Below are 23,941 nucleotides of genomic sequence, written 5' to 3' on the forward strand. Positions count from 1 at the left end.
TAATTTATAATATTATACTTGATCTGTTGAAAGAAAGTACAGCTCTGTGTTAAGTAATGTATTCACAGTCTGTTGCAACAAGTTTCAGCTACACCAGCTTGTAAAATTGGACTTCTTAAATGGTATTTGGGGGGGAATTGGAAATACTTTAGGAGAAAATGGAGAAAATAAGCTTTGTAAGAGTATTTTGCAACTACTCTGGAACCTTCCTTTTTCCTCTGCAGTTGTTACAGGTTCTGTCTAAGGTCCTTTGAATAGGACAGGTAACTCATAGAATGTGATAATCTTTGCATTTCACAAAGATGCACAGTTTGCATTTTTGCACAGTATTTCTTGTTACAAATGCTTTTCTCTGTCCTTTTACCTCACCAGTGATTGGAGTTGGGGTGATTCATAAAATGCAAGATTATGATGTCTCATTCAGAGGAGTTGATTTGTCAAGTGATGCATCATTCTTTCTCAGTTATTTCTTTTTTAATAGGGAATCTAAGAATACTTTCCTTTGCCTTTGTCCCAGCTTCTCACATCTGGAAAAGAAGCTTTGGCAAATGTTTAAGGTCTGCAAGATCCTCTTGGGTTTAATGTAGTTATTAAATTTATGAGTAATTTTCCATTAAGCCAAGGCCATAGTTTTACTGCAGTGTAACTTTAAAATCCAGGACTACATGTATTGCACTTTACTTTTAGATAAACAGGAGGATAATTTTGAGACCTGCAAAGTAATGAACTTCTACCAAACATGAAGCATGGTTTCTTAACGTCCATGACAAATATGAGCAGCAGAATTAAAAGTGCTTGTGGCTGTTGCAAGTATTCACATCTGCCAGCTAGAATTGTAATGAGAGAACTCATATAGTGTAGTACCTGGATGAAAGGGCAGTGTATTGAATTTTGCTTGTGTCTTTGTCCCAAGTGTATCAAAACATTTTTGATACTTTTAAATAATTTGGCTGGAAAAAGAATCTGTGTTAATGAAGATGTAAGTTCAGTCAAGCTTTTTTTTTCCTGAGTATGTACACTTTCCTTTTTTTTTCCTGTTCAACTGTTAAGTTCCAAAAGGTCTTGGACATAAAATGTGCTCTAGTGTTGCTGGTTAAATGCAGACATTTGCATCAAAGCTTGTTTCAATCTGCCTAAAGTGAGGAGAGGCATGTTTTGCCTCCATCCACTACTGCAGAAAAGAAGGTTCTAAGCATACCTGAAAGCAAGATTAAAATACAAGCAAGCTTAAATGGTGTGATCCAAAGCCATAATACAACTTTATAAAAGAGGAAGGAAACAGAAAATAGCAAAGTAGGAGAATGCCCAGAATAATTATGAGAAGCACAGGAAAGGGGCTGCCACTACCGTGGTGCTGGCTTACAGAGTGTGATGTGTCTCTCTGGTGAAGTCCCTCCCAGAGCCACAGCAGCAGGACCAGCACGGGGGGAAGGGGGCACAAGCAGCCAGCACCTTACCTTAGCAATCTTTTGAGGCTGCTTGTGTCCAAATGCACTTAACACCAATATAGCTTTATTTGAGGGAATGATTCCATGTGAAGAGGCATCTTCAGCTTTGGGGGCAGACATTTGAGCTCCAGTATCGACTTGAAAAGTTACAGGAACTTTATGGGGACTGATAGGACAGGTTGTTAGTAATTCTCCTTTAGAATTTTTGGTAAGTTGTCTTATGAAAACCCAGCTCACCTACTGAGGACAAAGGAAATCTCATGGCTGTTATGCCAGGCTGCTAGCCAAACATTTTTGCTTAAGACAGAAAACACTGCTTGAGCCCAGAAAAATTTTTTTTTGTTCCTTATTTTTAACAATGTGTTTCCAAATAAACCTAAGAGGACTTATTCAGAGAAGAACAACTAGGTGGACTTTGCTGATTTTTGTCATGTTAATGTTTTAAATTTTTTTTTTTTTTTCAGATTCCAGAGTGTTTGAGGGATAGTTATCCCAAACCTGATCAGCCCTGTTACTTGTATGTAATAGGAATGGTGTTAACGACTCCTCTACCTGATGAGCTCAACTTCAGGAGACGAAAGCTATATCCTCCTGAGGATACTACAAGATGTTTTGGCATATTGACAGCCAAACCTATACCTCAAGTAAGGAACTGTTTCCTTGTTCTGCATGCCTTGCAACCTGTTATTTTCCATATATACTTACTCCCCACCCAACAGAGTGAAGGGTTGGAAATGCCCATAAATTATGCTTGTATCAGGTAATCCTCAGAAAGTAAGCAACACTGTCCATCCAGTCAAGTCACCACTTCTTTTTCTGCCTTTAGAGATGGAATCATCTATTTTTGCCAAACTTTTGGTTTAGAAATTTAGTATTTAGCATTGGCAAATCCAAAATTTCCCTCCTTTCTTGTATGAGATATGATAGGAGTAGACATACCAGCTATGGAGGTGGCCTGCACTGTACTACCTTATCTATACAAAAGCTAAGGTAGCAAATTATCTCAGCATTCCTAGTCTGCAGCAGCAGCAGAAAAAGTGGGCTATGTTAGTTGAAATTGGCATCTCTTGCTTCAGAAATTTTTTAGTAGGCATTTTCTCATGGTGAGACTCAGCTGAAGATTTTTTCAAATGGTGTTTTCTGCTGTCCACATAAGATGATGTTACAGGAATATTCCTGGTTTTCCCATTTCTCACTTCATAATAGAAAATACTTCCTTTTCTGCTTAGGTTTAATAAAGAGAAGAACTGTAAAACACAAGGAGAACTATTGAGAAAACCAGTTCAGTCATTCTTTAACCTTCAGAGTCTCATCTGTAATTGAAGGATCATCACAGTTCAAAATTCTGATCCTGTTTGTTCCGATTTGCTGTAGAGTCAGTCAAGCATTACCACAGAATCCGCACTAAGCAGACAGTACTCTGTAAAGGAATCCCACTTTGGATTCTCTTTTGTGATTTCTTTCAATTTTGTTCTTGTTTAGATTCCTCACTTTCCTGTGTATACTCGCTCTGGAGAGGTTACAATATCCATTGAGCTTAAGAAATCTGGTTTTACTCTGTCTCTGCAAATGCTTGAGCTGATAACACGACTCCACCAGTACATTTTTTCACATATTCTTCGTCTTGAGAAACCTGCACTAGAGTTCAAACCTACAGAAGCTGATTCAGCCTATTGTGTTCTACCTCTAAATGTTGGTAAGAACAAAAATTTTAAAATTTACAGCTTGTCAGAAAAGTTCAGCCTAGAAAACTGAATTATGCATTTCCCTTTTTAAGTTGATGACTCCAGCACTTTGGACATTGACTTTAAGTTTATGGAAGACATTGAGAAATCTGAGGCACGTACAGGCATTCCCAGTACACAATATACAAAAGAAATGCCTTTTATTTTCAAGTTAGAAGATTACCAGGATGCAGTTATCATTCCACGGTGAGTATTCTACGTAGTGTAGGTGTGTACCTGTTGCATTTATACAAATACTTGTAATAAGGGCATGTTAGTAGTATCTGCAGCAGAATTGCTTTTAAAGAACAGTATGCTGTTAGTCTGAAGATATGTGGTAGCATTTCAAATAATTTAAAGATTTTTAAATCAGTAGTTAATCTTATATTAGTAGGATATCTACAAAAAAATGTTGCCACAGTCTGGCTTTAATTTTAATATTCTGCCTGTAATGCAAGAACTTCACTGTCCTTGAAAGACTTGTGAATTTACCTTGTTATGTATTTAAGGTTTTGTATTTTAACTTTATTTAGGGGATGACTTGGTTAAGATGCCAGTTTAGACATGAGGTAGTACAGTATTTGTATGTAGAGAAACTCAGAGGAATTCTACTGATGCAGAATATCACATTGGAGACCAGATGCTAAAAATCCAAATTATCAAACTTTATTGTTAGGTGTTCTGAATTAAGAAATTATCATTTTCAGCATTACTGTTGTCCAGAGCTTGATTTTGTATTATATACTGAAGACCTAAATCCTCCATTTAATTTAAATGTTTATCTTGTAGAGGAAATTTCAGAGATTATAGATTGACTTTATTCATCTTTGTCTTAAAGCACATTTCTCATTTAGCATTTGAGTTAGCTAGATAAGTGGTTTCTACAACAAAAAGAACCCTCATTAACCAAAAAACTCTAGTGCACTGTTCAACTGTTAATCTCTTGACTATGTTAGAACATGAAGAACTTAACAAAAGCTTTAATGCCAAAATATTATTTTTTTAGATACCGAAATTTTGATCAGCCTCATCGATTCTACGTAGCTGATGTATACACTGATCTTACTCCACTGAGTAAATTCCCTTCCCCTGAATATGAAACTTTTGCTGAATATTATAAAACAAAGTATAATCTTGACCTTACCAATCTTAACCAGCCACTGCTGGATGTGGACCACACATCTTCGAGGTAACAACAGTCATATTTTGTGTCTGATGTTTGTAGTTTGACAGTAAAGTGCCTTTTTTTTTCTTTAAAATATGGGATAAATCTGAGGATTTGTGTCTTCCAAAATAGTTGCTGGTTTGTTTTTTTTTGTTGAGAGATACTTAACTTGTGTAACAAGAACCATTAATTGAGTCTGGTTTTTCCCAGAGATAATGGTGCTGTCACTTCACAGTGCTTTGAAGTTGAATACTAAGAAACTTAAGAAAATTTAGGCTAGAAAGTTCTAGTCATTAATTATGTACTTACACCACAGTATTTTCACATGGTTTTTAGACTTAATCTTTTGACTCCTCGCCATTTGAATCAGAAGGGAAAAGCACTTCCACTAAGCAGTGCTGAGAAGAGGAAAGCAAAGTGGGAAAGTTTGCAGAATAAACAGGTAAAATAGAAGCATCGAATTCAAGTGGACTCTCTTAATAGTTGTCTGATGGCTACCTTTACCAGGAATATTCTTTTCTTCCCCCTCCTCTCCCAGATACTGGTTCCTGAGCTCTGTGCTATACATCCTATTCCAGCATCGTTGTGGAGAAAAGCAGTTTGCCTCCCCAGCATCCTTTACCGCCTGCACTGCCTTTTGACAGCAGAGGAACTGAGAGCTCAAACAGCCACTGATGCTGGTGTAGGGGTTAAATCACTTCCTGCAGATTTCAGGCATGTATTTTCTCAATAGGTATTTTTCAGTATGATCTGTAATTTGCAAGGTGGAAACAACTATTACTGTATGGTTTATGAAACTGGCAACTCTTGTTTAACTCATAGCACTTTTCAGTGAAACACAGTTGAAAAATATTTGCTTGTGAGAAATGAAGTTACATGTTGCAGTCACTGTTCTTTTCAAAAGGCTGTGGCTTTTTTAAAACATGTATGTGCACGTAGAGTCTTCTTGTCTTCTGCTAATATTTTTTGTTAATAAATCTCCTGTTTATCTTTACAGATATCCTAACTTGGACTTTGGATGGAAAAAGTCTATTGACAGCAAGTCCTTCATCTCTCTTCCTAACTCCTCTGTAGTAGAGAATGAAAATTACTGTAAGCACAGCACAATTGTAGTCCCTGAAAATGCTGCACATCAAGGTGCTAATAGAACCTCTTCTGCAGAAAACCATGACCAAATGTCTGTGAGTTACAGAACATTGCTCAATGAGTCACCCAGTAAACTCCAAATTGATGTCTCGGTAGAACTTGCAGCAATTAATGGTGTTTCTTATAATAAAAATCTTGCCAATGGCAATTGTGATTTAGTTAACAGAGACTTTTGCCAAGGAAATCAGCTGAATTACTGCAGGCAGGACATACCTGTACAACCAACTACCTCATATCCCATTCAGAATTTATACAACAGTGAGAACCAGCCCAAGCCCAGCAATGAATGTACTCTACCGAGTAATAAATACCTTGATGGAAATGCTAACAGATCTACCTCAGATGGATGCCCCATAATGGCAGTGACCACCAGTACTTCAAAAGCTATTAATCTTTCAAAAGACAGAGCAGATTCTGAAATGAGCCCTTGCAGTGGGTACTCCTCAAAAACTCTCGGTCCTAATCCTGGTCTCATTCTTCAAGCTTTGACTCTCTCAAATGCTAGTGATGGGTTTAACCTGGAGCGGCTAGAGATGCTTGGTGATTCATTTTTAAAGCATGCCATCACTACATACTTGTTTTGCACTTACCCTGATGCTCACGAGGGACGGCTGTCGTACATGAGAAGCAAAAAAGTGAGTAGAAACAATCCATTCATACTGTGTAAAAGGCATGCTGTAACAAGCCATATAAATTACATTTTTGTTGCAAGGTTGAATGGGAGCAGGTTGATTTAATTCCACAGCTTTGTTCATTACACGTTGAGTAGCATGCACATCAGGAATAAAAATTCAGGTCTGTGGGCTTCATGTTGCCGTAACTATGATTGATTGAAACTGTTTTCTGCAGTTCAGTTTGAAATATGAACCATCTGATAACAAATTGAATGAAACTAAAAGTTCTGGATTAGTGAGAACATTTGGTGCACTGAACTTCTAGAGCTGTATTGAATAGAAGCTCTTAAACAGCAATGCTTGAATGAAGGATTGAATTAGCAGCATAGAGCCTTAGTTTGCTTCTTTACTTGAACTTTCCGTTGTTTCCTCAAGAAGAAACTTCTCTTGAAATTTTTAGTGTCTTACTTAAAAATGAAACAACAAAGAAATCTTACAGAACTGTTGCAAAATAAAACTTGTGGAAGTATTTTAGAGTAAATGTAAACAGTAGGGAGAAGAGTCTTTAGTTCTGCTGCTGCTAGAAATATCCACCATAAAAACTTTTCTTTGTTTTTTCTTCCAAATGAATGTGATAATTTCAGTTAAATGCCAGAGCATTGACTATTGACCTCTAATAAAATGCATCACTGTGAAAATGAAATGATTGTATAATTTTATCTTGGAAAATAAGGAGGGCTAAATAAGTTGCACTGTTCAAATAAAAGAAGTGATTGAGTATTCAAGTTCAAATTTCAAGAGTTTAAAACATGCAAAGTGCATTTAAGAAGAAAAAAAAAGATCAATGGTTGTTAGTTAAAAAAGAAAAGGAAATATATTTGTATCTGAGAATGCTTTTTTCCCTTCCCTTTAAAATACTTATAATCATTTTAGAGGCTCTTAAAATTACATCTGGATTATGACTCCATAAGTGTTATATGGAACTGTTTTAACACTTTTTACTGCCAAGGTTTAGGTCAGTCTACCTATAAATAAAATTTTTCATTCCAAATGTAGTCTGAATGATGACTATTTATGCTGGTAATAAATGACACTTGTACAGGTTCTATTTACTATTATTTTAAAAGTAGCTATCAGTTTGTTTTGTGAGGAGAATGTAATATATTAAATTTCTTTAACTGAAACAGTCGCACCTAATATGCTTGGCCTCAGGAAGAAAAAGAAAGGAAGATGTGTATCTTGCTTTGTTTGGTTCCACTGTATTACAAAAACTGAACCCCCTTTTAAGAGTTGGAGAAAATGCATAGTAATATAAGATCCAGCTTGACTCATAACACTTTTTTGGTCCTTTTGCCTTTTAGCCTATTTATGTATATGTATGTCCAAAGGTTTATCAGAATGTTCTTCTTAAAGGTCAGCAACTGTAACTTGTATCGCCTTGGAAAAAAGAAAGGACTGCCAAGTCGCATGGTGGTGTCGATTTTTGATCCCCCGGTCAATTGGCTTCCTCCTGGTTACATAGTAAATCAGGACAAGAGCAACACTGACAAGTGGGAGAAAGATGAAATGGTAAGAATTCATTTAACTGTGTTGACAAGTAATCTTTTGTGTGTCTGTATTCTTTTCGCCCTACCTCATCCCACCACCCCCAGTTACTTTGCTGTTCTCAGCAAAGAGAAGGTAAATCCAAATTTCTAAAACTTCTCTGTATGAAAATTAGAGGAAAACTGATTCTAACCAGAACCTGAAGTAAGGAAATTTATTACACATCATCCAGTATTGAGTGTAGGTATTAATGGAGAAGCAGAGAAGAAAAGCTTTTCTGCTGATATTTAGTCTGCTCCCAGGAGTTTTTCAGAAGTTTCTGTTGGAAATTTTAAGTGATATTACCACACTGCTTTAGCTGTAATATGTTCAGGCAGAACACTGTCTGCTTTTTAATAATGAGTTCACCTTTATAGAATATATGAAAAAGAGTTGATGTTTTTCATAGTGCTGAGGCGGATTGAAGAGTAGAACTCCCTTGAGATAATGTTCAATATTGATGGCTAGTGGCTGCACCATGGGTATGACTGAGAGCTGCTTCTCAGGTCAAATAAAGTGCAGGCTTAAGCTCTCTCACTGTCTGACATCCTCACTGTCTTGTCAAACTCTTCACAATGAGAAATCTTAATGAGGAAAGGTTCACACTATTTTCTGACATTCTAGGAGTAGGAGGACATGTTCACAGTGATCACAGAGTCAGTAATCAGTAACATGACCTTGAAGTATTTCAGACTGGTTTGGAGCTCAGGGGAAGGAGGTGCAAGGACATCTTTCATTTTCCCAGTTCTGAAGACCACACTCAGGCTCTAGAACCACCAGAGGGCACATGAGAGTACTGTTAGGTGGATGTGCTGTGCAAATAAATGTTTATTGCAGAATAAAACAACCTGATTATTGTGGTTCTATACTGTGCCAAGATTTCATTTCAGAGAGACTTTCTGCTGTACCTTTCTGGCAAATGAGGTAGTACATTTGGGACTGGAGCTAATTGTTGGTTTCTAGAAGGTTTCAGTTTTCCACAAGTTTCAGTGGCCGCTTCCAGTGTGATAGTCACTGTTTATTTGTAAATAAAACATATGATTTCAGACAAAAGTGCAGAGAGTGACACAACTAAATAGTGGGGGTAGGGATTTGTGCCAAGTAGATATTTTGCTTTTCTGGTTGTAAATTTCATTCTCCATCCATGGGCTGATGGTCTATAATTGAAAATAGAGATCTCATTATGACAAATTATTACTAAAACATAGTAGTCAAATGTTAGTATTTATCAAGCTTTATTAAGGGGAAGAATCTTTCTTCATTCATTTTATCAAATGGCTGATTTCCAAAAGAGCATTTAAAAAGCACTTAACCTGTATTTTGCATCACCTTTGAATTGGCAATAACTTGCTGAAAATTAGTCAGGTATTATTTAAGAAAAAAAATCATTCTTCTGGGGTTCATAGTTGATTTTTTTAAAAAATGCTAATGACAGAAGAATTAATGATCAGAATTGCTTTCTGTTTCCTTTAGCCATTGCTCATCCTTGTCCCTTAGAATTTTTTTCTAATGTACAAGAAATAATGTACAGACAATGTTAAGATAGTTCACGTAGCTGTCCTGCTACTTACAGTTTCATTTTAAGAAACTTGTGAATGAAACCACAGTAAAAATTTATAATTTATAATTTGTTCCATTTTTGTAAAAACAGATGCCAGAATCTGTTTTGGAGCATCCATATAGATGTGTCTCATTCAGAGATATGTCTATTTTATTTCAGTAGTAAGTGTGACGGGTGGTGTGTAACAAGAAAAAAGCAGCACTTGTCCTTGTTGGGACTGGTTAAATTAATCTTATTTTAAGTTTTATATTTCTGCAAGTATCTATAATAACTATCTCAAATCCAGTTTTGATATCTCTTTCTGAGCAGTTTAAGTTACAGAAGTCCCTGCTGTGTGTGTGAGAGATAAAGAATTGCAGCAGCAGGAATTCTTTCAGTAGAATGTCTAAACTAAGAACTTCTATAGCCACTTTTTTTCCCCTCTCCTCTGATAACTAAACCTGACTAAGCCTGGTCCATCTCAGTGAAGAACACTGAGATCTGTTTGATCCTTAGGCAGTTTTAAGTGCTGCCCAGTGCCCCCTACAGCTGCCACCCATCCACACCTCAGGATGGGTGTGCATTTTGCCCAAAGGGTAAAATCCCCTGTGGCAGCATCTGGTTCACACATTTGCAAGATTGCAATATGACATGCATAGGTTCAGGGCAGATAGAGGCTGTTTCACTTGATCCAAAATGTTGTTGGTTTTCAGAACCCAGTCCAGGAAAGTGCTTTGAATCTGATCTTGCTCCTATCAAATTCAGTGGCAGAATTCCTGCTGACATCAGTGCTGCTGTGTTGAGCCTGTTAATAGTCCTTTTGATGTTAGGAGACTACCAGTGCATTTAGCTCAGCACCTTTAAGTGCTTTCCTGGATAGAGGCCATGACAAATTGTAAAGAATTATATAGTTTGGGAATATTTGTGTTCAAGTTTTAATTTATGTCAGTCCATACCAATTTGTTCATTATGAGGAGGGAAAAGACATAAGATGTCATTGATTTTGCTGTTGGGGGTGTATATGTAAGTATTAGAAAATTGATGACAATTCTTGCCTTCTCTTTTATTAGTTAGGGCTAGAAGTATAGCTTGTGAAAAAAAAACAAAAAACTCAAGAAAGCCCCACTGAATTAATTTTCTGTGTAGAAAGATGTAGGAAAAAATCTTCAAAATTGCATTGAAGATTTGCATGCGTTTGTAATAGCCTTACTTGGCAGCTTGAGAGAAGGATGCATCCAGAACTTTCTTATACTTCCTAAAATTTGTTAATTTAGAATTTTCTGTTGTTTACTTTGGTGTGCAAGTGTACAGTGTTTAGTGGATATAAAATTCATTGTGTGTCCCTAACATTCAAGTACAAGCACAGGTTCCCATAAAATGCAGCATGTGCTGTGTGTAGAACACGCACTGCTGTAGGTTAGTAACAAATAGTTTGTATTCCAGGACAATTATTCCAGTCCTTGTTTTGTGCATCTGATCAGACAATGTACTTAGGAACATAAAAAAAGCAGTGTTACAATTAGGAGATACTTCTCAAATCCTGCTTTTCTGATCTTTCTGCAGTAAAAGTGTCTCATTTCCCTCTTCAGCACCCTCTTTTTTTCTGTTTTTTCATAGACAAAGGAAAACATGTTGGCTAATGGTAAACTTGATGATTATAATGATGATGAAGAGAATGAAGACCTAATGTGGAGGTTGCCCAAGGAAGAAACAGACTTTGAAGATGATTTTCTGGAGTATGATCAGGAGCATATCAAATTCATTGATAATATGTTAATGGGATCAGGGGCTTTTGTGAAGAAAATTTCACTCTCACACTTTTCAACCACTGATTCAAACTATGAATGGAAAGCACCCAAAAAGTCATCCATGGGTAATGTTCAGTGTTCATCAGATTTTGATGATTTTGACTATAGCTCTTGGGATGCTATGTGCTATCTGGATCCTAGCAAGGCTGTTGAAGAGGATGATTTTGTAGTGGGCTTCTGGAATCCCTCAGAAGAAAACTGTGGTGTTGATGCAGGAAAGCAGTCCATCTCCTATGACCTGCATACAGAGCAGTGTATTGCTGACAAGAGCATTGCAGACTGTGTGGAGGCCCTGTTGGGCTGCTATCTGACCAGCTGTGGTGAAAGAGCTGCTCAGCTTTTCCTGTGTTCACTGGGGCTGAAGGTGCTCCCTGTAATTAAAAAGACTGATTGGGAAGGCACTCTGTGTGCTACCAGAGAGAACTGTAACAGTGAGCAGAAAAATCTTTCACCAAATTCTGTTGCTGCTTCTGTAGTTAATTCAGAGCCTTCTCTGTGTAAAGACCTGGAGTATGGCTGTTTGAAGATTCCACCAAGGTGTATGTTTGATCACCCAGATGCTGAAAAAACCCTGAATCACCTTATTTCTGGTTTTGAAAACTTTGAGAAGAAAATAAATTACAGTTTTAAGAACAAGGCTTATCTTCTTCAGGCATTTACTCATGCCTCTTATCATTATAATACCATTACTGGTAAGTTGTTTTCAAAAAGCTCTATAGTTTTTTCTCCATACTGCATATGCAAGAGAAGTAGTATCTTGTGTTCTCATGTATAGACTTTTTTAGACATCACATGTTACAGTAGTCTTGGAATACAGTGTCTTAAAAATAGTGCTTTGCTTACTGTTTAGAGGGAGATGCTTGTTCAATTTGTATCTCAGTGATTATTCATATTTTGACTTGATGCAGATAAAGTATATTTGCTGAGACCTCATCAAGTTTTGAGAAACAGCGTCAGTGATAAATGCTCTATCACTAGCTGTGTATGACTGACATTAGATCTCATTTAATGGAAATAAATTCTGGTAGAACTCTGGAAAATTGCCATGTACTTCAGGAAATAGCAGTCATATTTTTCAAATATATTTAGCAAATTTGTTCTGTAATTGAATCCCAAGAATGTTACACTTTGTACTTCTGAAGATGAACTGTAGACTACAGCTTTTATTAGCTGTTTAATCTGTAGGAGTGCAGAATGGGGAGACTTCCCTTTGAAGCTGTGAATTCAAAGTCTTAATTTAAGTCTAGGCATTTTATTGAGTAAATATTTAAAGTCAAAATTTGGAGTAATTGTCTAAATCAGACTAAATACTAGTTTCAGATTAACGTTTAATGTTTCTGTACATGATCTCATAAAAGATTTTACAGCAGTAGAAGTTTGTATTTCTGTGATCTTTAATTGCTCTTGCTTATACTAATTGATGTAATATTTGTTCATTCTAAAACCTGCATGCATTTTTCTACAATAATATGCAATCAAAAGCAAACCATGGTAAAATTCCAGCCCTATTTGTAGTGACTGGCAAATATCTTTGCAGTCAGCAGTCTGAATTTTTCCCATAGTGAATTGGACCCTTATTCCAAAGAGTGAGAAAGCTGTACTTTCATTGAAGAAATAGGTAATTTTTAAATGCTACTGCATTGAGAAACAATTCTGACAAAATACAGAAGCACTCTTTTGGTTTTTTATTGTAGGGGATATTACCCACATATGTATTTACTTTTTACAAATATTTCACAAAATGTATTGAAAGTAAATTATGTATTTATTTTGAGACATACATGATAAATATATATACACTACCAGAAACCTTGAGGCATAGTGTCCAGTTAAAATTACATTGTTGAAACTGTAGGAAAACTTCAGATTTCATTTCTGTTTACCAAGTGAGACAGCTGTGAATAGCTGTTACCTGTAACTTTTTCTCTTTAAGGCATAGCTAGCAGTACAGATCTGGCAGTGTCATAGGTTCAGCTGGTATAAAAGCAACTTAGTGCTCGTCAGTTCACTCTCATGGTAACTTCTTACTCGTTTGTCTTCTTCCTTTTCAACCTACCTACCTGTATTTGCGTTCAAGAGGGTTTTTGCTTTTGTTTGTTTTAAAAATAGATGTCCTTAGCTCTCTGTTCCAATGTCCCCTGGAAACTGTCAAAAAAGCAAAGGCTTGACATTTTTAATTTCCAGTTTAAAAGACATATCCTAAAAAGGGATCTTTTTTGAAGGTGTCTTAATGTGTGGCAAATCAGACCAAAAATTCAGATTTTCAGATTAAAAGCAGTATTCCCCTGCTTTTAATACATTGATTTTTATATTAATTTGGGTTATGTTTTAATTTTTTTTAAAGTTTTAACTGTTACAATGCTCAGATCAGCCTGCTGGCAGAATCTCATAAATTTACTTTTTGATGTTTCTCAGCACTTGATGACCTTGAGTAAAAACATTATTTGATTATAAACACAGCTGTTTTTCTAGCCTACCAAATTAACATTTTGTTCAAAATTGGCTTTATTATTAGCTACAGCTCCTGGTTTTCCTGATATATTTTTTTTTTTTTTTTTTTTTTTAGTATTTCATTAGGAATCTCTTTAAACACAAGGATACTTCTTTTAAAAAACAGATTGTCTTCTCTGACCATTGGTTAGTTTGTGGAATTTACATGGCACTGTACCAAACTTCTTATCCAGAAAGCCTGGAAAAAACGTGTGTGTTAAACTTAATTGTGGTGTTGTACATTCTTTTATTTCCAATGCTTTAAGATTGTTACCAGCGCTTAGAATTCCTGGGAGATGCAATTTTGGACTACCTCATAACCAAGCACCTTTATGAAGACCCACGGCAACACTCTCCAGGAGTTCTCACTGACCTGCGATCTGCTCTAGTCAATAATACCATTTTTGCATCATTAGCTGTGAAGTATGACTACCACAAGTACTTCAAAGCTGTCTCTCCTGAACTGTTTCATGTTATTGATGACTTTGTGCAGTTTCAAATGGAAAAGAATGAAATGCAAGGAATGGATTCTGAGGTTAGTGGAAGTAGAAGAAATATGTTCAGTATCTGATTTGAAGCATGTCACTGGATTTCTTAACATTTTTGTAATGTTTTATGCATACAGCAGCCAAACAAGCAGGCTCCCACTAGTAAAAGGATGCAATCTGCAAAGTAAAATACAGCCTTCAGAAAGTATAAAATCAGTTAGAATTTACAGCACTTAATTAATTTGAAAGCCATTTGCCTCTAGGTTTTTCTGTGGCACTTCATTTTAGTTGTTGTTTTTGCTCTTATGGTGTTAGAACAATGTGGGGCACACACTTAGCTTGCTGCTTTCACCAGCTGATAGGAAGCACTGCTACAACATGAAATTGTGGTGAAGAGTTGCTAAATCAAGTAGTGCTGACTCAGGGTAGGGTATCCCTACAACACCATGAACAAAACTACCTTGGCACAATGCTGGGATTATTAAATATAGTACACTGACAGGAGATTTCTGCTGTTTTTCTTATGACTTCTACTGGAGATGTTGCTGTACTATACTTAAATATGTCTGACATGCTCCTAAAGGCATTCTGCAAGCCAGGGAAACATTATATGCATCTTTCAAGTGAGCCACTTGAAAAATAGTTTCACTGAAGACCTGCAAGCTCAGGGAAAAGGAATCTTGCGAATCCCAAAAGAAAGGCTTACAAACACTCTGGAAAGGAGATAGGGTCAAATGAAATGCAATTGAAAAAACCAGAAAATCAGGAATTTTCGTGTCTTCAAAAAATAGGCTGTGAGGAAATCAGCTGCATTGCAGAGCACCAGGTCATATTTTGTGCTGTGCAGGAAAGCTGATGATAATGAACTTCTATTTTTGGGAGAATGTGGTAAAAGTAATTCATCTACATAAGATGGTTAGGAAATCTGTGAGAACAAGGATCTTGTGAGTCAAGTTCTAATCAAGATCTGGAAGACAGGGACTACTCATTATCCTGCTTTAAAAGTGTTACCCAATAGGTGTCCATAATGATTTGTCTTCTGAAAAACTGACCAGTCTTTTAAAAAGTATTCTGTCTGACAACATGCCAGCACTAAGTAAGCATGTTATTTTTGTATTTAGTAGGGTTTTTTTTTTCCTGATAGACATTTTAAAACTTTAGTAATCAAAATATTTCAGTCACATATGTGTTCACATCCCTTGCACTCTGTTGCAAAGTGAAAACCATGTTTTAAGGGAAAAATTCATTAAACATGAAATAAGAAATATGCCCCTGAAGTTCAGATAATAGAAATTACTTTACATTAGAAGATCAAACTCTTACCTCTCTTGTTTTATGAGTGAAAAGGCTAGGAACTTATTTTCAGAGCTTACTGTGTTGGTTTTTGCCTTGTTCAGTTTTTGCAAGTATGCAAAAAGAAACTTTCACCAAAGTTGCAACCAAATTGTGTGATAGCTGTTTCAAATAAAATCCTTGTTTCACTCTCCCTCCGCCTGCTCCCTATCTTGGTCTGGCACTGAATTACTGAAACTCTTATTTCATCGTTTCATGTAAGACTCTTTGTTTCTGCAGTTCATGCCAGCTAGACTGCTTTCCATGTGTATCTCCACGTCATCTGCTTTTCTGTTTTTTCAAATCTCACTCATGAAACATCTGTCCCTTGCCTTACAGCTCTTAGTTTTTCTCTTCTTCTGTTATTTCAGTATAATGCAAAAGTGCTTCAGTTTACATTTGGTATGAAGTGCCCTATTCAAAACAGTTGGACTTGGTTTTTAACATCAAAATTCCCGTTTGTATTGCTGTATGTGTCAGATCTGACTACTTGTTTGATTTATTTCAGGTAGAAATATTGGGTGGAACACATTTATGAAGTATTATGGTCACTCTCTTAAGAGAACTGGATTGGATTTTAAGCCCCAAACTGAGTGAGAGTGTAGCTGCTGGGGAGAAAACTGACAGAAACTTACTTCTCTTCAAGCAGAGTAGCATAATGGTCAAATCTTTGTTTTCAAGTTACTTTGTTTGGAGTTAGGCAAATGTATATTACGTGTGTTTAAAGTGTTTTAGTAAAGGATTAGATTAGCTCAAGACCTTTAAGACATACACTGAAAGTTTATTTTTGATAATGAGAATAGATTATTGTCTTAAATTGGTAGCATAGAAGAATACACTGCCTGCTGCATTAAACACCTAAATGTGTCTTTTAGCTCAGTCTGGTGGTGGTGTTTTTCAGTTATTAATGTCTTATTTTACTAGTGCTTGTTTCATGCTTGTCTTGAGGGGTAAGTAAGGTAAGGAGAGGTACATGCAACTTTCATCCAGAGACTGGACTTAAAGAGATTTTGGAAGTCTCTTTTTGGGAGATATATGATGCGTTAACTCTTCCTTTGTTATGGGTAGCTTTCTGGTATTAACTGATGGAAGTCTGCTTCTAATTGGGAAGAACAGACCCATGGTGAAATCCTACAGAATTATCACAGAAGGAATTCACAAAGTATGAAAGTATCCTGTACACAATGGTGTTTGGGATTTTTTTTTCCATATTTGAAAAATGATATAACCAGCAGCTTGGTTTCACTGGGGAATAAAGCAACAGTTTTGCTGTGGAAGGTTGTTAATTAGAGAAACTTAAAGGAAGGAAGCATCACAGGATATAGGATGTAGGAGATCTTACACTTCTGAAGATCTTTGTTTTACTGTAAGTGAAGCAATCATTTCTTTCTTTCCCCCTCCCCTTCTCTCTCCCTCCGACCCTTGTCTTTTTTTTAATTGCCAACAGCTCAGAAGATCTGAAGAAGATGAAGAAAAGGAGGAAGACATTGAAGTACCAAAGGCCATGGGGGATATATTTGAGTCCCTTGCTGGTGCCATTTATATGGATAGTGGAATGTCTTTGGAAATGGTTTGGCAAGTGTACTATCCAATGATGAGGCCACTAATAGGTATTGCCCTTTCATAAAATTACTACTAATAAAGTGCCATCTGCTATGAAAAGAACAAAGCTAATCTTTGTTTTTCACTTTTTTTATCAAATAGAAAAATTTTCTGCTAATGTGCCCCGTTCCCCAGTGCGAGAGCTGCTGGAAATGGAGCCAGAGACAGCCAAATTTAGGTAAGAATATGCTTTCTAACATACACACTGACAGAAAGTGTTTCTAAATTGTGCTTCATGAACTACAGAGAATTTTTAAATGTCACAAAGTACTTGTAATTTCTTTTGGACTAAGCAGCTAACCTAATCACCATTGTGTGCACTGTTCTTTTTTTTTTTTTTTCCTTGCATAGCTTTCTGAGAAATGTAATGATTTCTGTTTAATTTTACTGCTTTAACTTCTGTAGAAAAAAGAATGTAGGTCTCTAATTTCACATTACCTTGCCTTGGCAGTAAGTAATTCTTGTGTATATTTTTGCAGTCCTGCGGAGAGAACTTACGATGGGAAGGTCAGAGTTACAGTGGAAGTTGTAGGAAAGGGAAAGTTTAAAGGTGTTGGCAGAAGCTACAGGATTGCCAAATCTGCAGCTGCGAGAAGAGCACTACGAAGCCTCAAAGCAAATCAACCTCAGGTCCCAAACAGCTGAGACTCCTCTTAAAAATAAATGAAATGGGGAAAAAAATAACATACAAATAAAGCAAATTTTTAAAAGTTGATGATGAGAGGAACAAATTGGAAGACAGAATTTAAAGTTTGTTTGATAACAGAATAAATAACAAAACATTTAACATGTATAAAATTTTGGAACTAATTGTAGTTATAGTTTTTTGCGCAAACACAATCTTGTCTTCTTTCCTCACTTCTGCTTTGTTTAATCACGAGAGTGCTTTAATGATGACATTTAGCAAGTGTTCAGAATAATTGTTGTCAGGTCTTTTTGGTTTACTTTTCTTGTCAGTACAGCTTTGCTTAGTATTAGAAGGCCAGGGAGCTTATGCCTAATGCAGTTGCTAGATTTATATATATAGTAATCTTGGAATTCTTCAATCTGTGCACTAGTGCCAGTCATAAAGCAGTTGATAAACTGTACTGGATGATTGGGTATAAGAAAGATTAAGTGTGCCAGTATTCTCCTTTTTATTTTCCTTTTTTTTTCTCTCCATGTCATCTTTTTACATTAAGATGGCATTCCCAATCATTATTGCACTTATTTGTTAGGGACAGATTTTAATTGAAATGGCTGGCATACTGGTAGAGTGAAACTTCGGTTTCCTTATGCCACACAGTCTTGCATAAAAAAAGGTTCTTGCCTTAAAAATAAATAAACCCTCATTAATAATCTTTAATTTCTGATCTTTTTTGGAACAAACTGTTTTACATTCCCTTCATTTTCTTATGCATTTTACAATGATACAGCTCTATATTTACAGTACAACTCATTACTATAGCTGTGACTTATTACAGGATTATAATAGAAATTATATTCATATATATGTAATTAGGTTATTTTTAACAATTCTGAGGAGGTGGTTAGTCTACAGTTTTTTTTATACCATAAACAAAATATGGTCTTTGGCTAAAATTCCAATTTTACACAAACCTGCAAGCTAGATAGTTCCAATACTGGAAACAGCAACAAATAATTGCACAGTGCAAACTGTCACTAACAAAACAACCTTAGACATATCACACCTAAGATATGCTGCAGATTTTATAGTCAATTGGTTACGTATTTAACAAACAGAGCACCTTTACACTTAGAGATATTTCCACGTAAATTTCTTACTGTACTTTTCAGAATTGCATGCATATTTCATCTACCAAAGCTGTGCTGTTAAATAACATGAAAGTTGATGTTTGAGATATAACTGCCGTACTTTTGATACATCTGTGATTTAGGTCCTTAATTTAGAGAAACTAGCTCATTGATGTTTTGGTCTACTGGGAGCGTGGGGGGAAATCATACTTGTATTTTTTAGGCTTTGCCTATACTTCTTTAATTAGATTTTTGTAGGCACTCTTCACTTAAATACCTCAGTTCTTTTTTTCTCTTCTTTTCCTTTTTATTTTTGCATGCATTGGGTTTTTTTCTGTTTTGGTGCTATGTTTATATATTATGCTTGAAATTTTAATTTTTTGCACTGTAACTATAATACCTCTTAATTTACCTTTTAAAAAAAGCTGTGGGTCTTGTATTCCCACCAGTATCAGTAGAGGTTTGCTGCAATTTTGCCCTGTTAATTATGCTTGAAGTTTGAGAAAGCAGAGCAAGGTGTTTTAACGTTTTCCAGCACAATAGTTTGAACTTGATGCTGTGTCTTATGAACTAAATTACAAACAAATACTGTATTTCCTGCTTTTAAACCCTATTCCTTTCCTCACAAATGCACACTAAAACAAAACAAAAACTGTCAGCTCTTGCTTTCTTAACAAAAAAATAAAGTAAATGCCTTAGTGACAAGGGGCAGACATTAAGCTTTTCTGAAATACAGTTTTCAAAAGTTCATATATTTGCTATCTCAGTCACTTCTCAGTCTGTGAAAAAGACTGTTCTTGTATTTGAAAGCTGCTTGTTATAGGAGTCAAACCAACAATTAAAATACTAGCTTATAAAAAAGTCTAGTATTTGGTACTTCAGTCATAAAAGGAGGTATAAGAACAGCAAGTAGATGACAATGGTGATATGGAACAATAAAAACATGCAGTCCAAATTCTCAAATGTAAATTGCTTTGCGTTAGCTGTTTAAAAAAGGTCACTGATTTAAGCTGTAGCTTGCTCTTTGTAGTAGGACTGAATTTTCTTAGTGAAAATACATGATTACTCATGTCAACAATTCTGTGTTTCTGGCCTCACATCAATCAGCAGATTAAATCAGACCATCTAGAAAGTCTTAAGTAGTTTTAGTTGCATTATGAAAAGCTAAAATTTCAGTTATTCTTTGAATGCCTAAAATTCTTACTGATTGTTACAAGGTTATAGATTCTCAGGGGTTTCAGGTAATTGTTAGCAGTGAAGTGGTTATGGAGTGTTTGGGTGCAGACAAAATCAGCTGAACCTACTCTGTGTTTCAGAACAGTTTAATGATCACTTTGTTACTAGATAAAGCGTATGAATTGGACATCTGAAATGTGTAGTGGCTGACTATAAAGTAGTTGCTGCTGCTGATGCATTTTTAAATGCGTTTTAAATGCCGCCATTTTTTCCAGTGTGACCTCATTGAAATACTTTTTATCCTTTGAGGCAGAAAAATCCATATTAGTTTCCATGTTCCACATCTGTGTGTTTTACCCTACAGTTGATATGATTTTGGTACTGGACAGTGTACGCTATTAAAGACCTAAATCTGATCATTTGAAGGTTGGGGTAGAAATCACTTGACATGCTATAAGCACAAGTGTAAGCGGACTGTTGCAGCCCATCTTCAAAAGCAACCACACAGGCTCATCATAAATGGTGTGGGGGTTAATTGGCATGAACCTTGGGGTTTTTTATCTAAGTCCTGTTATACTGTACTTTAAACAGTCCTCCTAACTATGCTGCGTTTTTATTTTTATGGCTTTTTTTTGCGCTGTTCTGTTCATGTAGCACAAATAAGCATTGCACTTGGTACCATGCTTTACCTCATTTCAAGGAAAAAATGCTTAACAGAGAGGAAAAATGTGGTTTGGCCTTGCTGCTGTTCTGATTTAATGACTTTGAAAAAGATAGTTTTTAATGCCTGCAATGTGTCATTTACTTGCACAACTTAAATAGGTCATTTGTAACGTCTGTGGCATTTTTACTGTACATGGAAAAAATACAACAAAGATGTGCAACAACTCTTGATTGTATTTTAAAGCTATTATTTTTCTACTGCATCATTTTACTGTTACGTGAAGTAATTAAAATTAGAATGACCTCTGACTGACACTCCAGTAATTATCTCTGAACAAACCAACATTTTACACATATAATGTAATTTCTGGGAGAAGACAGCCCCTAGTAATTTGGTCAACCTCAACTAAATCTGTCCAGTCTGAATATTCAGTGCTCAGTAGTGACTTCTGAAGTGTTTGTTCAGCTTGATGCTGCTAAAGTTCCATACAAAAAAAAAAGCCTAGTATTTTTAAGTCTCATTACACAGTAGTGTGTTGCAACTGCCAAGTGCAGAACTTGAACCAGAACCAGTTTCAGTGCTGGGGGGGAATAGAGTGGTGGCCCAGGGATGAGGTGCTGGATCCTCAGCTGGTGCAAATTGATGTTGTATCATTTTAGTCAATGGAACTGCATTCATTTACATATCTGAAGATCTTGTGCTTGTATGTATGTTTCAGAGTTTCATTTTTCCTCCTTGTGAGCAAATACAGAACCATCAACTGGGGGTTTATGTTACTGCATATGACATAACATATGCTACATATTCTATGCATTTATCTGTACAGAACATGAACTCTTTGTATCCCAGTCACAGCAGCACGTGCAGTCCAAAAATGACAAATAGCATTGTGGTCTGCTGTGATACTGCACTTGACTCTGACAGTATTCTGGGTTTGTTTTGGATGGGGTTCCCCATGAACACATTCTCACAGAAATCTCTGTATTTTTTATATGAATGAAGCAAGAAGCATTTTGATTTTCGGTACTTAATTACTGACATTGATCCTTTTTCAATTGCTCTAATATTCAAGAAGTTAATTTCTTTACTTTCATATTAGATTTTAAACTTTAAACACTACAGTTCATGACCATCAAATGTAATCTAAATATCAGCTGTAACTCAATATGAATTATGTAAGCAAATATCTAGAGGTCATTGTAGTATACTCCACTAGCAGTTAAAAATTTTATCAAAGCTAACTACAATTCTTAAAAATAAATTTCATCCTATAAAGTCCTTGGGGTTTTTCCTCTTTTATTTGAATGGCAACCACAGACTACTTTAATTGCTTTGTAGATGCACTCAGAATTTACTGCAGCAGCAAGTTAGCGAGAAAAATGTTTGTGAACAATAATTGGAAATTGCAGGCATTTTTATTGTAAATAGTGTGACTGAAAAGATGGTTAAAATCAAGTAGAAAGAATAACAAATATAATTTGATGGACAATAAAATATTTACCATCACATGCTGCAGCTGTCTTTAAGGGACATAAAATGTAATTCATTCATACTGTAATCATGCTGCAGAAGTTTGCAATCTGCACCTTATGGATCACAATTACCTTTAATAGTTTTTTGTAATAATTGTAGCTGAGTATATCTCCAATAAAGTTATGGTCTGTTCACCTTGTATTGTCGTTTTGCTTTTTTTAAAATTCCTGTTAATATGGCCATAAATCTTCCACAGTTTACAAAAAAATTGCTGTTCAGTCTAAATTTTTTTTTTAAATGGGAAAACATTTGTGAAAACAATATTTCTTCACCTTGTTTAAAGACAAGTCTGCTTGTCTCTTTCCTCTGATGAATGAACTGTCTTCAGAGCTATGTGAAGACTCTTAAGGGACACTCAAGTTAAAAATGATGGTGTATGTGGTACAATTTGATCTCTGTGTTGACTGTTATACCTGCAAAATGTCTGTTGGAGCTGGGAAGCCCCAGAGCACAAGGGTTCTGGAACACAGGTTTGCATGACTGCCACATGGTTTAAAAATGTTATGTTAATTTCACTTAATAGTCTCAACATTAATAACGTCAATTTCATTATTTTTCATTGGTTTCTGTTAGTATTTTCCTTATCCTGAATATTGGCAGTGTGTTTGTAGAATGTTTTGACTGGCATAGCAGTGTCACGTATCTTTTATGGAGACAAGTCCGACCTACCAGACAAAGATCAGGAGTCTTCCTTTCTGAAATCTTCACAATGTAGCAGTCACTTGTTTGGCATCTGCAGTGAGCATCTTTTACTGCACATTTTGTCTCAAGTTATAGAGAAAAGCCTGCTAGGCTGCTGGTAGGCATGGTGACAGCTTTTTCCTGGATTTGGAAAAGGTGCCTTTAAGGGCCAGGCCCTCCGTTGTGTGGGCTTGTAGGGATGACAACACAGCACCCTCCTCCCCAATTCTAGCAAGTGAGTCAAATGAGAAAACTTTCCCCAAATTTTCTGCAGGAAAATTGGTCTGAAAATAATAATATTAAAAATTGTTTGAGGATGCCATTATATCCTGTTAATTGTGGCAAAATGAGGTAAGGGATGGCCACCTCATCTGGTGTCTGCAAGAAAGTGATCCATCCCTTCCCTTGCTGAGTAGCACTGTGAAACAGATGGAGTTCTCCAGAAAGTCAAGGTGCAAGAGCAGTAGAGGTTCTGCTTCAAAGGCATCTCTTTTAGTAGAAACTTCAGTATCCTTTCCAGTCCTGCATCCAAGACATTTATGAATTTGAAGAGCAGGGCCAAGGATGGAGCTTTGTGGACCCCAACTAGTCACAGGTCCCCATTCTGATGCCAACCCTTTGTACCTGACCTGTGGGCCAGTTGCTCACCCATCCCATGATGTGTTTATCCAGCTGTGTGCTGCACATTTTGTCCAGAAGAACTCTTTCGAGAGAGAGTATCAAAAGCTTTACTGAAATCCTAAAAGATTACATCTACTGGCTTTCCTGTATCAATTATGTAGGTTACATTGTCATAAAAGGAAATCAGGCTTGATAAGCAGGACTTCCCCTTCGTGGAGCTGTGCTGGCTGTGACCAGTGAGTGACTGTGTTGCCTTTCAGGAGTTTTTCAATACCTCCCTGAATAATCTCCATAACTTTACCAGGCACTGGAGTGAGACTGACAGGCCTGTAGTTTCCAGGGTCCTCCTTGCCCTTCTGGAAAATGAGGACAACATGCACCAGCTTCCAGTCAGCTGGGACCTCTCTGGATTCCCAAGACTGCTAAAAATTATGAAAGATTCTGAAATTATGATGTCATAAAGACAAAATTATGATGTCATTTTGTGATGACATCAGCCAGCCCTTTGAGGATTCTTAGATTAATCCCATCAGGCCCCATAGGTTTATAGGGATCCAGCTGGAGCAGCAG

General features: G+C 36.3%; 1 protein-coding gene across 5 annotated transcripts in view; it reads left to right on the top strand.

Moving 5' to 3' along the window:
• Positions 1–22,208, top strand: part of DICER1 (dicer 1, ribonuclease III) — a 63,583-nt gene extending 41,375 nt beyond the window's left edge. For all 5 annotated transcript variants that reach the window (XM_063160031.1, XM_063160030.1, XM_063160034.1 and 2 more), the window contains 13 exons: positions 1,913–2,092; positions 2,931–3,144; positions 3,226–3,379; positions 4,179–4,361; positions 4,674–4,779; positions 4,876–5,051; positions 5,335–6,118; positions 7,511–7,666; positions 10,839–11,721; positions 13,786–14,054; positions 16,787–16,949; positions 17,044–17,119; positions 17,421–22,208. In XM_063160031.1, coding sequence (XP_063016101.1) covers positions 1,913–2,092; positions 2,931–3,144; positions 3,226–3,379; positions 4,179–4,361; positions 4,674–4,779; positions 4,876–5,051; positions 5,335–6,118; positions 7,511–7,666; positions 10,839–11,721; positions 13,786–14,054; positions 16,787–16,949; positions 17,044–17,119; positions 17,421–17,586 — 3,510 coding nt within the window. In that variant the 3' untranslated portion in view covers positions 17,587–22,208. The remainder of the gene's footprint in view (positions 1–1,912; positions 2,093–2,930; positions 3,145–3,225; positions 3,380–4,178; positions 4,362–4,673; positions 4,780–4,875; positions 5,052–5,334; positions 6,119–7,510; positions 7,667–10,838; positions 11,722–13,785; positions 14,055–16,786; positions 16,950–17,043; positions 17,120–17,420) is intronic.
• The last annotated feature ends 1,733 nt before the right edge of the window (positions 22,209–23,941 follow it).

The sequence above is a fragment of the Melospiza melodia genome, chromosome 6 (assembly GCF_035770615.1).
Source record: "Melospiza melodia melodia isolate bMelMel2 chromosome 6, bMelMel2.pri, whole genome shotgun sequence".
In the NCBI taxonomy this organism is placed as follows: Eukaryota; Metazoa; Chordata; class Aves; order Passeriformes; family Passerellidae; genus Melospiza; species Melospiza melodia.